Here is a 15,883-nt window from a genome sequence, read left to right as displayed (position 1 = left end):
CCTTACATCAAGATTATTTATGTATTGTCATTAATAATCTTTATGTGAAGATTGAGCTTACGGTGTATTTTTAAAAGTTGCGGTCTGGGCACATTTGCACGGATAGGCGGACTTGGTGATATCTTAAACTTTGTTTGCTGGAACTATAATTAGTGTTCGGTAATATTGCTATCTGTTCTTCCGGCTCGAAGAGACAGTCTCTTTTGTTAGATTGTCAGATATTAATGGGAAGGTTTTATGAAAAGTAATGTTTTATGATGTGGATATCATAAAAACATTGCTTTTCACCAAGGTGCAATGGGCAATAACGGTGACGGTTTTCCATTGAAATGCAACCTGTTTTTGGACCGATAAAATGCTGAAAATTGTAAATGATGTTGTTTTTCATCCTTGGATATATGTAACATCATCCCCCCTCCCCAGACAGAAATGGTTATCCTGCTTTCCCAAAGCATCCACAGATACAGAACAGGGAACAGTGGTCAGAAAGAGGACTAATATTGGTTTGTTTCAGACCATACTTCGATGTGTCGAGTCAAAGCACCTTATCCTGCTTGGTTGTTTTTTTTTCTTTGAGTTCACCGTCGTGATTTTATGATTTATTTCAGATTTTTTGCGTCTTTACTGATCTTTGAAAATGTCGATATCTTTGGGTTTCTACGCTGCGGTTAGGGGCTTAAGTCTCGAAGCCCGCATAGCAGTTTGTAGGCAGAAAGATAAGGGGTTGTGCATAATGCAGATTGAGAGGGCACGGTCGTAAATTGAGGCTTTTGTATTCTTTTGTAAAGCGTATATTGGCAAAATTAGTGGGTAGTAGGGACTTCAACTTGCTGTGCATCCTCCTTTCACCCATGCCTGTGACTAGAAAGTCATGAACTGACGTTTGTCAATTTCGATTTTCTAAACTCTTGTTTTATTTATTAGTGTTCATATCTATTACAGAATTTTGTTACAAATTGTATATATTTATATGTGGTGTTGAGGTTGTATTTATAAGATGTATAATTCATATTATATATCATTTTGTCCTAAAGGAAGGGTAGAACCTAAATCAGAACTTGTCTCACAAACTCTGCACCCTGATAAATCAATAGTTATTCATTATTTGATATAAAAACTTATCGTCAATTCATTGTACTGAAACATTGCAGGTATAGTAAATTGTCAGCAGCTCCAGTTTCTAACGATGTTCAAAAATATTTTGATCCTTTATAAGAGCATAAAATCCGACTTGACCAATAGAATGTTTCAAATCACATTGAAAATGCTCCTGCGGCGCCAAACAAAGTAAACAAAATCGAGTTTTTTTCCTTATGTTTGTTTGTATGTTGTTTTTTCGGAAGGGGGGGGGAGTGGTGTCCATACAGCACGAGTTCATGATAACTCATGCAATAAATATTAAAGCAATATAGTTAGAGGCAGGCAACCAAACAGAAAATCCTTTACAGGTAAAAACAAAAGAGGTAGACATAAGGCAGATTGAAAGCAGGCACGTAACATCGTTTTTGAAAGTGGGGGGGGGGGGGGGGGGGGGGGGGGGGGCAGCCAGAAAAAAAAAATTCCACTTACCAAAAAATCTTTGACAAGCAAAAAAAAAAAAAAAAAAAGAAAGAAAACGGACAATTTCCCAAAGTCAAAAATCCTATTTCGGGGGGGTGGGGTAGGTTCCAACTTTTCTGTACACCAAAAAATTTGTTCTTTACATAACATTAGCGCATTTCACTACAAAAGGGGGGGGGGGGGGGGGAACAACAGGCCTTCCAATGACCATTTTCATAGTAAATTAACAGTAAAATGTTAGGTTTTCCTGCTGCCCCCCCCCGGTTTTACGTGCCTGGAAAGGGCATGACCGTAAATTAACGATCTGTATTGTATACTGTCAAGCATATGTTGGCAAAAATATTGGAGGGTGGGGAACTGGAACTTCCTGTCCTTCTACCAATCATTTGAAAAATCCGATTTTATTAAAAACATAATTTTCTGTAAATCGTTGTGTTTGCAAATTACATTAAAACGGTAATGTTTTTGTGTGTACATGTATTGCCGCTGATCGCTGGTACACATGCGATGGCTCCGAACTCGGGCAATCGAGCCATGGGTTACGTAATTGTAAACAAGAACAAACCCCGGTGTGTATGTAAAATGCTTGCAGTTAATGACTGAATGAAATGAGACTGATTCGATGTGGATTTCTGATGATTTTCTATACATGTTTAGAGTTGGTATAATCATGATAAGAACCCATGATTTAAAAAATAAAGTTTATAAATTATTTGTTATGCTTACAAAAAGGATCCATTTTTTTCACTTTGTAGAGAATGCAGAAAGCTTGTGTATCAACTGGCTAAAGTAGAGTTAAATCACAGATTGCTTGTCCACATGTGATGAATCTCCAAAATTAAACACAATAAGACGCTTGAGATGTATATATATATTTGGGGCGCTCTTGCCTTTTTCATTTCACTTATAAAAACCGCATCTACTTGCACGCATGATTGTATTTAGATGAAATGAAATGAACCGACAAATAAATCCTTCTGTATGCAGACAATTATAAGTTAATAAAACTTAAAACTACTTCATTTTATTTAGTACGATTTTTTCTGACAATTAGAAACGTCACATAGCCTTACCGTAAACTTATTGTGAGGAAAATGACAACCCGATAAATAATCAGGAAAATTGTGTAGGTTTTTTTAAATGTATGTATAACTTGACACAAATATTATGAGGTCCATTGATCACTAACTCGAAATGTTTGCGGTAGCATCTTTACAATTACTTTATAATTGAAATAAAACATAATATAATTGTTAATTAAGTATGATATAATGTAAAAGGATTCAAAATGATTTCAAACATAATTTTCCAGTAATTGATGTGTTTATTTATGCGATGGACGAAAGCCGAGTTAGCTTCGATGTTTTTGTTTTGATTATGCAAGCTTGTCACTCTGGCCACCTGCGAGTAGTGATGGGCAATCGGACCAAAAACCATAATCGATTATCGACAATAATCGGACACAAGTAATCGATTAATAATCGATTATAATCGGAATTGGCATTTAAGTGTTTTCCCCTCAAATTAGATGTACCAGAATCATTAAATGTATGGAAACAATATTTGAATTCTTTTTTGTTTCATTTGTTCACAGGTAAGTAAATCAGGATTCCAATATATCAAGTGATGGAATTTATCTATAATCTCAATGTATCAAAGATATCAGAGATAGGCTCCTTTATTTGACTGTTGAATGTCATTGTTGTTACCGTCCTTCATATCTCCCGCCATTTTGTTTGCTTATTTTTGATCGGGTTTGACATACAGAAAATAAAATTTGAACAAAGTTGAAGTGATTTCCGGATTTTGTTTGGTCAACGATGTCAGTGACTTTTATTTTGTAATCGATTAGTAGCATCGTAGGTCTTTGAACGACCGACAATCGATCATTGGCGACAATCGTTTCATCACTACCTGCGAGCGAGGCGAGAGTTGGGTTACATAACTGTATAAACAACGCTGACCGTAAAGAATGTAAACAGCTTGCAGTTATTGACCATGATTTATTTTACGTTTGAACGTTTTATTTTTATGTATATTACTTATTTTAATTCTAATATGAAACAAATAAAAGATAATTTATCTCTCTCCTTTTGTTGTTGTTGAAGGTTTGTTTATGTTAAAACGAAAGAAAAAGAGAAATGTATCACTACATAATTTGTATTTGAACCACAGAGCATGTTAAAAACCTTATTTAAAATGAATATTAGTATCTATTGTAGTCAGGTATGTTATTTTTAGCAAGTTTATTTCAGTTATACGCATGAAGAGTTCTCGCTCACTTGCCAAATGAAAATGGCTACTTGTTTACGGGTATAGCTTTTTACTTTAATATAACACAAGATTCGAACAAAATAACAATTTCATGAGATAAATAAGATGTTAAAGAACAACTTTTCCATCGGAAGCCATATCGAATTCTTTGCCGTTTTTGAGCTATAAAGCGAAAACTTTTAGGGGCCGTAGATCCCTAATTTAAGGGGCCGGCCCCTTTTTACTGGTGTCAAATAAAAGCTCTTGAAATTCTACACAACTTTTATTCTACATGTCTTAACAAAATATTTTTAGTTTAAAAGATACAAAGGAAATTATGTGCAAATTTTCGCTCTTTCAGGCGTCCTGATTTTTGACCCCTCTCTATCGCCATTTCAAATGGCGAAATCAAAAAACAAAATACGATGTGCACAACTACAATGCTTCTACTTTACCAATTCAGTGTTTTCTCTGCTCCAATTATTATAGTCTCGGAGCCTTTATCTGGAAACCAAAGCCCCTAAAATTTCACTAAAAGGGAAATAACTCACAAGCGGAAGAGAATATCCAAAATGTTTAAAAGTATTTTGAAAGTCTTTAGTAAAATGTATTAAAGCTGAAAATTTGAGCAAAATCGGTTGAGGAATGAGCGAGATATGAAGCTTCAAAGTTAGCGTCTAGGAAAAAAAAAAAAAAAAGAATAATAAGAATAATCTTAACCAGCACAATAAGTAGAAGGTCTTCCGTTGCTACGGAAGACCTTAATAAGAAACGGAGTAAAAACAATATGTCTCCGACACTTTGTGTTCGGAGACATAATAATAAGAAAAGTGAAAAATCAACAATAGAATAATAGAAGGGTCTTCCGCTGAAGACGGAAGACCCTAATAATCACTATACATGTAATAATTTTGGCCTCACCTTGGAATCAAAACCTTTACCACCTGAGATCATGAAATTCATAATTTTGGTAAATTGGTCTATTGGCAGTTGTAAATTCATTCAATTTAGTATCAATAGCATCAAATTAAATGTTTTAAAAAAATGTTTTACACTTATACACTATGTATACCAAGTTTAGTTTGGTCCCATCCTTGAGCCTTCCTGCTCTACATCACAGTACACAGTATGCATTAAGTTTTTCTTACAGTTATGTGGTTGTAGAAAAGAAATTTGGTCAATTTTTGGCAGTTTTTGTCCTGCCCTTAGACCCTGGGTGTGCAGGAACCCTGAAGTTTACGTCACCCTTGTCCCAAAGATGCTTCATACAAAATTTGGAAAGAATTGGAAAGGTAGTTATCAAGTTAAAAATGTTGAATTATTATTAACACATTTAATCACTGACCATTTTGGCCCCTCCCTGATACCAAAACCACTACCCTTGTGATCATGAAATTTATAATTTTGGTGAGAAGGACTACCTGCTCTTTCTAAATATCCATTTTATTTCAATTTAGTATCAATATCACTAAAGATGTTATTTATTATGTGTTTTTACATATAAACACTATATACCAAGTTTGGCCCTGCCCTGGAGTCAGAAGACTTTTCCCCAGGATCATGAAATTTACAATTTTGGTAGAGGCCTTCTGCCCTCCCATCACCATGCATTTAGTTTTTCTTACACATGTGCGGTTCTTGAGAAGAAGATTTTTGAAAATTAGGCAGTTTTTGCCAGCTCCTAAGTTTCAATATAGTATCAACAGCACTAAAGAAGATGTTATTTAAGTGTTTTACACATAAACACTATATACAAAGTTTGGCCCCACCTGGGGTCAGAACCCCTACCCCGGGGGATCATGAAATTACAATTTTTGGTAGAGGCCTTCCTCCTCTTCATCACCATGCATTTAGTTTTTCTTACACATGTGCGGTTCTTGAGAAGAAGGATTTTTGAAAATTTATCAATTTTAGGCAGTTTTTGCCCCTCCCCTAAGTCCAAGGGGTGCTGGAGACCTGAAATTTACTATTTATGTCCCCCTTGTCCCAAAGATGCTTCATACCAAATTTGAAAAGAATTGGACTGGGTAGTTATCAAGAAGTTAAGAATGTTTAATTGTTAACGCATGACGACGGACCGACAACCGATTGCAATAGGAAAATTCACATTAAATATGTAAGGAGGATTTTCTGTTTTAATTTGTCCCCATACACTTGTGGTGAAATGTGTTATGACGATGTGGATATCTAATAAATGAATTTTATTGCAAGAAATGTCTTGTAATGAACAACACTTAGAAATATCTGCATTTATAGGATAAAGACAAACTCTGTCAAGACAAAGGTCAAATCTAAAGCCTTGTCAACTGTTTATACAGTTCTCCCAAAAGGCCTGCCTGAATGATCACGATTCATTTGATTTTATAGATACTGATGATAATCCATCTAAATTTAATAGCTTTAATTTTTCTTCTTCACAAAAATTGTTGAGAGTGAAGAGTTTAATGAAGGAAATATTAAAGCTCTACATACTGTATTTCTATCATTTTACTATATAATATTACAGAATGACAGACAAAACACTCCCCCCCCCCCCCCCCCCCCCCCCCAACAAGACCTTCAATCATTGTTAAAGACATGTATTAAACTGCTCATCTTTAGGACTCAAATCAAAAACAAAACAAAACACATTTCAACTACAGAATATACTATAGATATTTCAAATTCAAAGCCTGATCTGTTGAAAAGAATTTGCTTAGTTATGGGTCAGATTAAAACTACAAGGTAGTGAGAGATTAACTTCTGTACTTCCACAAGGTAGGGAGAAATTAGATCCTGTGATACTTGGCATACATGCCAACTTTCCCGATTTAGGCGGGATCTTCCCGATTTTACCCTCCGGTCCCGCTTTCCCGATCGGGAAAGCAAATTACCCTAAAATCCCGATTTGAAATTTTTTCCGACCAAAATTTCCGACTTTCACAATTGAAAACGAGTTTGAAAGCGGGATAATCGTGAAATCTCGTGACCAGAATTGGAAATCCCGCGTCATTTCTGAACTGGCCAATCAGAAATCGGGACAATAGTCAGCCATTGCTGTTTACCTGTGTCGCATGGTGTCAGGTTGGTCTGCCTGTGTCGGGGTGTTTGTTGGACAGCACGAAGCATGTTTTGATAGTAATTAATCGGGAAGACGGATTTCAAATTGACCTATCCTTTACACAAACGTGAATGACAACGATGCTAGTGTCACCACCAAACAATCGGACATTCCGCCTCTCGCTGACAGCATCCAAAATTTGCAATAAGGTACGTCAAGTATATATTTTTTCCAACTATAATAATATAGGCTATCCAAATCTATCCGTCTATAGCGATGTATTATATAGTCTATATAGTGTAGTATTCATTAAATATACTTTGTGATGCGTAATTCGCACAAGTCTGTACTGAATTTTTTATTTAGCAAGTAGCCTTAATTTACAAGTAAAACGGAATATTTTGATGTGTTTTTTTTTTCCTGGTAATTATTTCAGATGTCATGGGTGCAAAGGTTTTGTTCGCAAACTTCATAGCAGGGCAGATCACTCCTTTTTTGGTTGCAATGCAGATTATTCCACCAGTCTCTGCAAGCCCATGTTTACAGACAAGCAAGATCGCCTTTGCAGTCGTACCTAAATGCATGTGCTTTAATTTAAATTTTGATATATAGACCGGCCAATGTTTATTGTATGGTGTAAAAGGATGCAACCTTAAATATTATTTGATATTATGTATGTGACTTGTTGGAGAAGATTTTTTGCTAAATAGATGATTTTAATAAAATATTAATGTATATCTTTCAAAGTTTTTTTTATATAGTTAATGGTCAAACACATTTGATGTTGTGTTAATATATGATACATTAACAATGATTTGATTGATATCTTATTTGAAAGGACAAATATTTATTTTCATGCTAAAATGTCGTGAATTTTGAGCTTTGAAAAAAGGTCGTCGCGCACAAAATCCCCCATGGGGATTTTTAAAAGTTGGCATGTATGACTTGGATGTATGTATTTCCGCTTGTTACAAATTTGCTTTTTGTCCACTGTGTTCACAAAAACATTTGCCAACTGTACCAGTATCACAGGATCTAATCTCTCCCTACCTTGTGGTAAGTATCAGAGAAGTTAATCTCTCCCTACCTTGTGGTAAATACAGAAGCTAATTTCTCCCTACCTTGTGGTAAGTAAAGAAGCTAATTTCTCCCTACCTTGTGGTAGTACAGAAGCTAATTTCTCCCTACCTTGTGGTAAGTAAAGAAACTAATCTCTCCCTACCTTGTGGTAAGTACAGATGCTAATCTCTCCCTACCTTGTGGTAAGTGTCCTGGAACTAATTTCTCCCTACCTTGTGGTAAGTACAGAAGCTAATTTCTCCCTACCTTGTGGTAAGTACAGAAATTAATCTCTCCCTACCTTGTGGTAAGTGTCCTGGAGAGCCTGCTGGGCACCCTCTGATCCAGAACCAATGGCTTTGGCATCATACTGTATAAATGTCCCAGATGGGTCCATGTGGTACCTAAACATTTATAGAATTTATATTTGATGTTATAATCACAAAATAGACTGGTGTAAACCATTTTATCAGTTGTTGTCTCATTCATGAACCACTGATATAAAACCTTTTTGTGACAAAAATCATTTGTGAGCAAGTCTAAATTAAATGTAAAGTGACTAATTTTACAGCGATAAATATTTGTGAGAAAAAAGTGTTCATGAACACCCTATATATCAAAGTACCATAAAGTATCATGCATCAATTCTTCATTGTGAAAGACATACATCTTTAAATAGCATTATAACAAAATTGAATATACATACATCAGTTGTGTGCTAAATACACAACAATCATCTTTCTAAGGCTATGCTATCAACTTATGATCAAATATAACTTGTTTCTGTTAAAAACAAATGTCTCCCCAGCTCCAAAAATTGGAAGTGCTCCAAATGAAACCTCCTCCCCTTAATGTACTGCATGGTATGGAAGAGAAAGCATGAGCAGGAACATAGACATTATGAACTGCACTTTGTGCATCGAATAAAAAGATGAAGAAAAGATTTAACATCAATGCGACAAATGTCATTATGGTATATGATACAAAAATAATGACTGTTATGCTGAAGTACCGGTAGGAAGGTGAACATATCCTTGTACATGAAACAAGAGGCCCATGGGCTACATCGCTCACCTGAGTCACCTTGGTCCATATCAGAAGATTTTCCATATCTATTTGCATGTAAAACCGTAGTCCCTATTATGGCCCAAACCTTCCCCTGGAGGCCATGGTTTTTGCAAACTTGAATCTACACTATGTCAGAAAGCTTTCATGTAAATGTGAACTTCTTTGGCCCAATGGTTCTTGAGAAGAAGATTTTTAAAGATTTTCCCTATATATTTGTATGTAAAACTTTGATCCCCTATTGTGGCCCCATCCTACCCCAGGGGGCCATGATTTTAACAAACCTGAATCTGCACTATATCAGAAAGCTTTCATATAAATCTCAGCTTTTCTGGCTTAGTGGTTCTGGGAAGAAGATTTTTAAAGATTTTTCCTATATATTTGTATGTAAAACTTTGACCCCCTATTGTGGCCCCATCCGACCCCTGGGGGCCATGATCTTAACAATTTATAATCTGCACTATATCAGGAAGCTTTCATATAAACCTCAGCTTTTCTGGCTCAGTGGTTCTTGAGAAGAAGATTTTAAAAGATTTTTCCTATAAATTTATATGTAAAACTTTGATGCCCCCCTTGAGGCCCCATCCAATCCCTGGGGTCCATGATTTTAACAAACTTGAATCTGCACTATATCAACAAAAAAAAAAACAAAAAAAAAAAACCAACAAAAAAAAAAAACTTTCACCCCCTATTGTGGCCCCATCCGATCCCCGGGGGCCATGATTTTAACAATTTAGAATCTGCATTATATAAGGAAGCTTTCATGTAAATCTCAGCTTTTCTGGCTCAGTGGTTCTTGAGAAGAAGATTTTTAAAGATTTTCCCTATATATTTGTATGTAAAACTTTGATCCCCTATTGTGGCCCCATCTGACCCCCGGGGGCCATGATTTTAACAATTTAGAATCTGCATTATATAAGGAAGCTTTCATATAAATTTCATATCTTTTCTGGCCCAGTGGTTCTTGAGAAGAAGATTTTTTAATGACCCTACCCTATTTTTACCTTTTCTTGATTATCTCCCCTTGGAAGGTAGCCTGGCCCTTTATTTTAACAATTTACAATTCCCTTTACCTAAGGATGTTTTGTGCCAACTTTGGTTGAAATTGGCCCAGTGGTTGTTGAGAAGAAGTTGAAAATGTGAGAAGTTTACAGACGGACAGATGGACGGACGCCGGAATACGGGTGATCAGAAAAGCTCACTTGAGCTTTCAGCTCAGGTGAGCTAAAAAGCTATAAACACTCCTCTTTGATCCATTGTAAATTGTAGGAAAATATAAGATCCCTGGGTCAGAACAATGTGAACATAAATGATAAAGAAGTATTGTACAAAATTTCAAGGCTCTCTGATAATCCATATAGGAGAAGATTTTACACCCTCCACCTCTCTTAGAAACAACTATGACTTTAAGGATAATGATTGAATCCTCCTGTCCTGACAATATGCAAATCTGCAAATGACAATGAAGCTTTGTAAAAAGTTTCAAGTCTATCCAATAAGCGATACAGGAGGAGAAGCATTCACAAGATTTTGTGACAGACAGATGGACAGAAAGTACAAAAACGATGTCTTCCCCTGAAAGAAGGGAGACATAATTACCCGTTAAAGGACACAACGCAGGTTTCTAAACTTTTTCATTTTTTCCGCAAAATCAGTTCTTTTCATGCCTAAAACTACTTTAAATGTGTTTTTAATGAAATATTTTGCGTAGTTTTCGAGTTTGAAAGTCATGAAATTCAAATCTTGCGATATGCATATTTACTTTCACTATTTTACACGTCATTATGTGTGACGTCATATGCGCCCTCGGGTTTGAAAACATCAATTAGTCATTTCATAAACTGATTAGAATTAATCGACAAAAAACCAATTATCACGTTAACAGCTTGTAAATAACATTGCATTACAGTGTTTTGTGCCATGCTCGGGTGTTCAAGTTGTCGATAGAAAGGATTTAGACTGAGTATTTTTCAATTTTTTGATGGAAGGTATGAGAAAAAACACGGGGATAATTTTTTGTTGGAGCAAGAACTTTATCTTAAAAAAAACCAAGTCACCTTTTCAAAAACCGCTTGGACAGAGACCCAGATAAATTGCGAGAAAATGGATATACCGAAGCTAAGCACTGCTATGCCTACAGCATATACATAATTCTGTTCTGGTCTTCAAATTCAATACACACTCGGATCAACTGACATTCACCTTGTAACAACATACAACTTGTTTCTACCAACTGGTAGATTTACAAAAATTTTAAAGATAAAAAAATAATTAATAATTTTTAATCATAAATAATAGAATATTGCATTTCCTAACTTTAAATTGAATTATAAAATTGTTTCTCATTGAACTCGTAACATCTTGAGTGCGTCAGTATAACGCCGTGCTCCCACTTCCTAAAGATGTGCAGATCACAATTCAAAAATAATAATAAGATTGCTTTCTTAAAATAAAATATTGTGATTTCCACTTTAAATTTGATTATTTTTGATTGACTTGTGTGTGTGTGTGAATGTGTGTTTTTTTTCTTTTCTTTGTTTCTCTCTCTGAAATGCACCCGTGACAGTAGCTAGGCCTATAGGGCCTAGTTGTCAACAATGTAAGTAAACGCATTATGATTTGTCTAATCCAAAAATAAAAAATAATTGCACTGTTTAATGTAGAAAAACAGCGCCAATTACAGATGTATAAAGGAATAACATTACCAAATAGAGTGTAGGCAGCGACCCATATAAACATTATTTACTCGCAATATTGCCGATTTCATACTCACTATATTTGGGTATTTACATCGCTATTTGTATGCACTGGTGGCGAAAACATTCAAGACTCGGGGGAAATTTGTCAACATCGATTTAAATGTTGCCCATGGTGAATAAATTAGGCCCCTAAAAGCTGAGTTTTTAATAATATCTTAAACTACTTTCATGATCAATTATCGCAATATTTCGGCGAAGGAACTATTAGAATTATATGTAATTACTATAAGCATAAAGAAGACAAAATGCATGTAATTTTGTATACTTTGAAAACATGAGATGTGTCCTTTAAAGAAGAGACACTACACTTGGACATACACAATAATTATTTTAATATGCAGCACATCACAAATACAACTTGGGTTCATAGTCTATAATCATGATAATTTATGTAACTATTTTGATATTTTAAGCCTACTTGTGTTTTGAAACGAGTTTAAATTACTGTTTTCTAACAATTTACAGAGATAACAAATCTCATTACAGTGAAGAAACTTTGATTCACATATGAGAAATTTTTGCAAAATTTGTGTGAACCTCATTATTGTGAATACACATTAATATACTTCTCACCGCAAATCAGTCCTTTAATGTTTTTTATACATGTGTGTTTAAGATATTAATCTTGTTTACAAAAATAAGTGGCTGTGAACCAGTTCATCACTATTAAATCGTGAAATAAAGTCGTCGCGAATAAAAGTTGGTTTACAGTATCTTAATATTGTATACAAAATGAATAAGTACTTAAATAAACGTGTCATATTTGTGCATTAAAAGTACATGATTTTCATTGAACATTATCATTTCCATCACCATAATTTCATTTTCGAATGCAAATACATGTAAATGCATAATTATGAAGAAATTTCGAATAAAGTTTATTTATCCTGGGGAATTTTGATCTTGATCTAAGAAATTTGCAGACCCAGTTTGCTAATTTTTGGTTGTGGACTTTACATTGGACTTAGGTTTTTCCATGATTTTTCCCCACAAGTGGGGTGGGAGGTGCCCACTGTACATGCACATACATCTGTATATGTGCACACTATTTGAAACTTTATGGTATGTACAGTAACTGTATTTCAGAAGCCAACACTCACAATTGGGGTCCTTTCTTGTCAATGCCAGCAAATAGTAAAGCCACTCCAAATGGACGACTCTGTAAAAGTGTCATAATTAACAGACTCAATATCCCATCAGAATATTAGAACATTTTAATGTAAAAGTGTCATAATTAACAGACTCAATATCCCATTAGAATACTAGAACATTTTAATGTAAAAGTGTCATAATTAACAGAGTTCTATACAATATCCTATCAAATATTAATTTTTTTTAATATTTAATACAATCTGTGGTCAACATTACATAGCAACACATTGCATTTTATTACTGATAATGCACATAATATCTAATACTACTTGTGAATTATCACTATTTTTAATTTAACATAGAAACCTGTTTTTCTTCCCTATTTGAACATTTACTCCACCCCAACCCATCCCTGACCAAATCTATCAATCTTATCCAATCTTGACAGTCTGAATTAAAATGCCACAGACACTGTGTTCATAAATATTCCTGTACAACAAAATGACAAAATCCAAGTTACCAGATGTCATACAAAACATCAGCAACAACACATACACACCCTGGAGTAGAAAAACTGCTTAAATTGCAGACAAGTTTACATCCAATCCAAAGATCAAAAGTTTAATGTCCGATAAAAACAAGATGTGTCATCTTAACCATGCACTGCCACAGGGACTAAAATCAAATTGGAATTTTACTTATTTAAATTTCCCACAATTTTTAAAACTTGTCAATCGAGGGCAGTGTTTACTTTCACTTTAGAATGTGTGAGATGCATTTTCCAGTCAGAAGCCAAGTTGCCAGCTGTGTTCTATGTATGATTTACTCATTTTTATAGTGACTAAAGTTTAGTCTTTTTTGGTTTGAACATGTGTGCTAAATGGCTGCCAAGCATGCCAACAACAGACTTCCTTTAATGGGTAAAACGTCAAGTCGACTTTAGTCACTTATGACAGTGTATGGGTAAGTTTAATAAAGTCACCAGACTGCGGCCTGAGACAGTACAAAAAAGATTCAAAATTATTTTTATTAGTATTTTTCAACAACCCAATGGACATTTTAGATGCAAAAATCTCTAGACCAACAAAATACAAACTGTAATCTTACCATTGCCCCAGGATCTGCATCATCATCCCCAAACTGCAGGGCCAGGTTGCTTACAGCCTGAGTTACACTCTCTATTGACATCTTAGCATTGTAGGTAAACCAGTGATTCTACAGTGTCAAATGAGTATATATATAAGAATGGTTTTCAATCTGTGTACATGTACTACAATCTACTACAATCATGAGCAGCAGACAAAACACGTGCCTCATCTAATCACCAGTGTGTGTTCTATATACCGTCACATGTAGTTTTAAATTCTTTTACAATATAACTTGGATTTTGTAAAAAATTTAAAAAATCAACATCAGCATACTTGTTCATTTCAATGTGCCTGAAATTAACACTGACTGACCTGTGCTTCTACTCTGGCTCGATCTATCAATGTCCTGGAGTCAGCAATCAATCCACTCATAGCGCAAGCTACAATGTAATCAAATGTTTAAACTAAAACAAGCTGTCTACAAATTACACACTTCACTGATAAATATTCATTCGATCAAAAAATCTAAAAATAAACATAAAAGAATTATAACACTAGACCTATCCTAAGCACAGGCAACTGCATCGCTTGTGTTCGAATTTACTATTAAAGAGCACAGACGATTATATCGCTAGAGTTCGAAGTTACTATTAAAGAGTACTTTAGTAAATTCGAACCCAAGCAATATAATTGCCTGTGGTCCTAACAAGACTAAAACCTACAGTACCACCACCAAGGGTCACCAACATTGGGCACATTTGAAATAATGTATAAATGCTTAAAAAAACTGAACCTAACAGTATCTTCACCACTTGTAATATTCACAGGTGAACTTCATTACTTTAAATTTGAAAATGCTTTGAAGACATAGTATTCAGCTAGAATGACAACATGAATTATGGATTTCAAAATATCTAGGCACTAAAATGCTACATGCATGTGCTATGTGTTGAAAAAAATATTTCAATCCCTGTGACCTTATAACTGACCTAGGGTGAGGGTAATGCCCCACATACAGGTCACAATGACACTTAAAGTTAAGACTGAGCATCTAGAATTGCAACCCTTCAAAGATATGATCCAGACAAAAGTTGTGTACTTTCACTGTGTACTATATGCACGAAATTTGTTTTTCACAAATTGACTTTTATATTATCCAAAAGGCCTGAGCTGGGGTTAGGACATGCCACTATATTATTAGAAGTGTCAAGTACAAGTCAAGAACAAGCATTTCATCTTTCTATGTTGAAAATGTAAGATAATACTGACAGGATGTATAGGAAAATCATTTATGAAAAATACAAAAATAAACATAATTTCATCAAAACTGAATGAATCAAACTGAAAATAATAAGTGCACAGGTCTTCATGGTATACAATATTATCACAAAATCCGGGTCAAAATAATTCAATCAAGTCAGAAAAAATCTCTGGACAATAAATATATCTACAGACAGACAGAGTGATTCCAATCTATCAACAAGCTTCATTTGCAGGTGTATAACAATATAAATTAATTGACTTCCATAAACTATGGAATACATTAGATTTTTTATGGAATGCCTTGCCTATGTGATCGTCAACTTCAAACACTTTTTCTATACTTGAGGGTTCAATTAAAGGAGACGTGACCCGCTTCTCTACAGCCAACACTACGCCCTCCGACGTCTGTATACCAATCGCTGTCGAGCCAAGCTGTAAACATAAATTAAATCACTGTTAGTTCAAACACAGTTTAGTGCTCCTCTGTTTTCATACCCTGTAGCTGTTTTTACAGTGGGTTTCTATTTCTTGCAAAACATTTCAATATTTCTTTAACACCAGAAATATCAATCACATAAAATAAAATTTTATGTACATGTACAAGAACATGTATTTTTCAAATAACCTGAAAAAATTTGCACCCACAGAAAAAGTAATATCGTTATCAGAAATTGTCCAAAAAAATGCTCACAATCATGATGCTC

The 15,883-nt window shown here is 34.7% G+C and overlaps 1 protein-coding gene across 2 annotated transcripts in view; it reads right to left on the bottom strand.

Moving 5' to 3' along the window:
• LOC125655914 (proteasome subunit alpha type-5-like) overlaps positions 1–15,883 on the bottom strand; it is a 28,950-nt gene that overhangs the window by 9,378 nt on the left and 3,689 nt on the right. For both annotated transcript variants that reach the window (XM_056144822.1, XM_056144823.1), the window contains 5 exons: positions 15,485–15,611; positions 14,289–14,356; positions 13,936–14,043; positions 12,837–12,895; positions 8,214–8,316 (listed from right to left, as the gene is read on the bottom strand). In XM_056144822.1, the coding sequence (XP_056000797.1) occupies positions 8,214–8,316; positions 12,837–12,895; positions 13,936–14,043; positions 14,289–14,356; positions 15,485–15,611 (465 nt within the window). The remainder of the gene's footprint in view (positions 1–8,213; positions 8,317–12,836; positions 12,896–13,935; positions 14,044–14,288; positions 14,357–15,484; positions 15,612–15,883) is intronic.

Source organism: Ostrea edulis, chromosome 7, assembly GCF_947568905.1.
Source record: "Ostrea edulis chromosome 7, xbOstEdul1.1, whole genome shotgun sequence".
NCBI lineage: Eukaryota > Metazoa > Mollusca > Bivalvia > Ostreida > Ostreidae > Ostrea > Ostrea edulis.
This window is presented reverse-complemented; position numbering and strand designations above follow the sequence as displayed.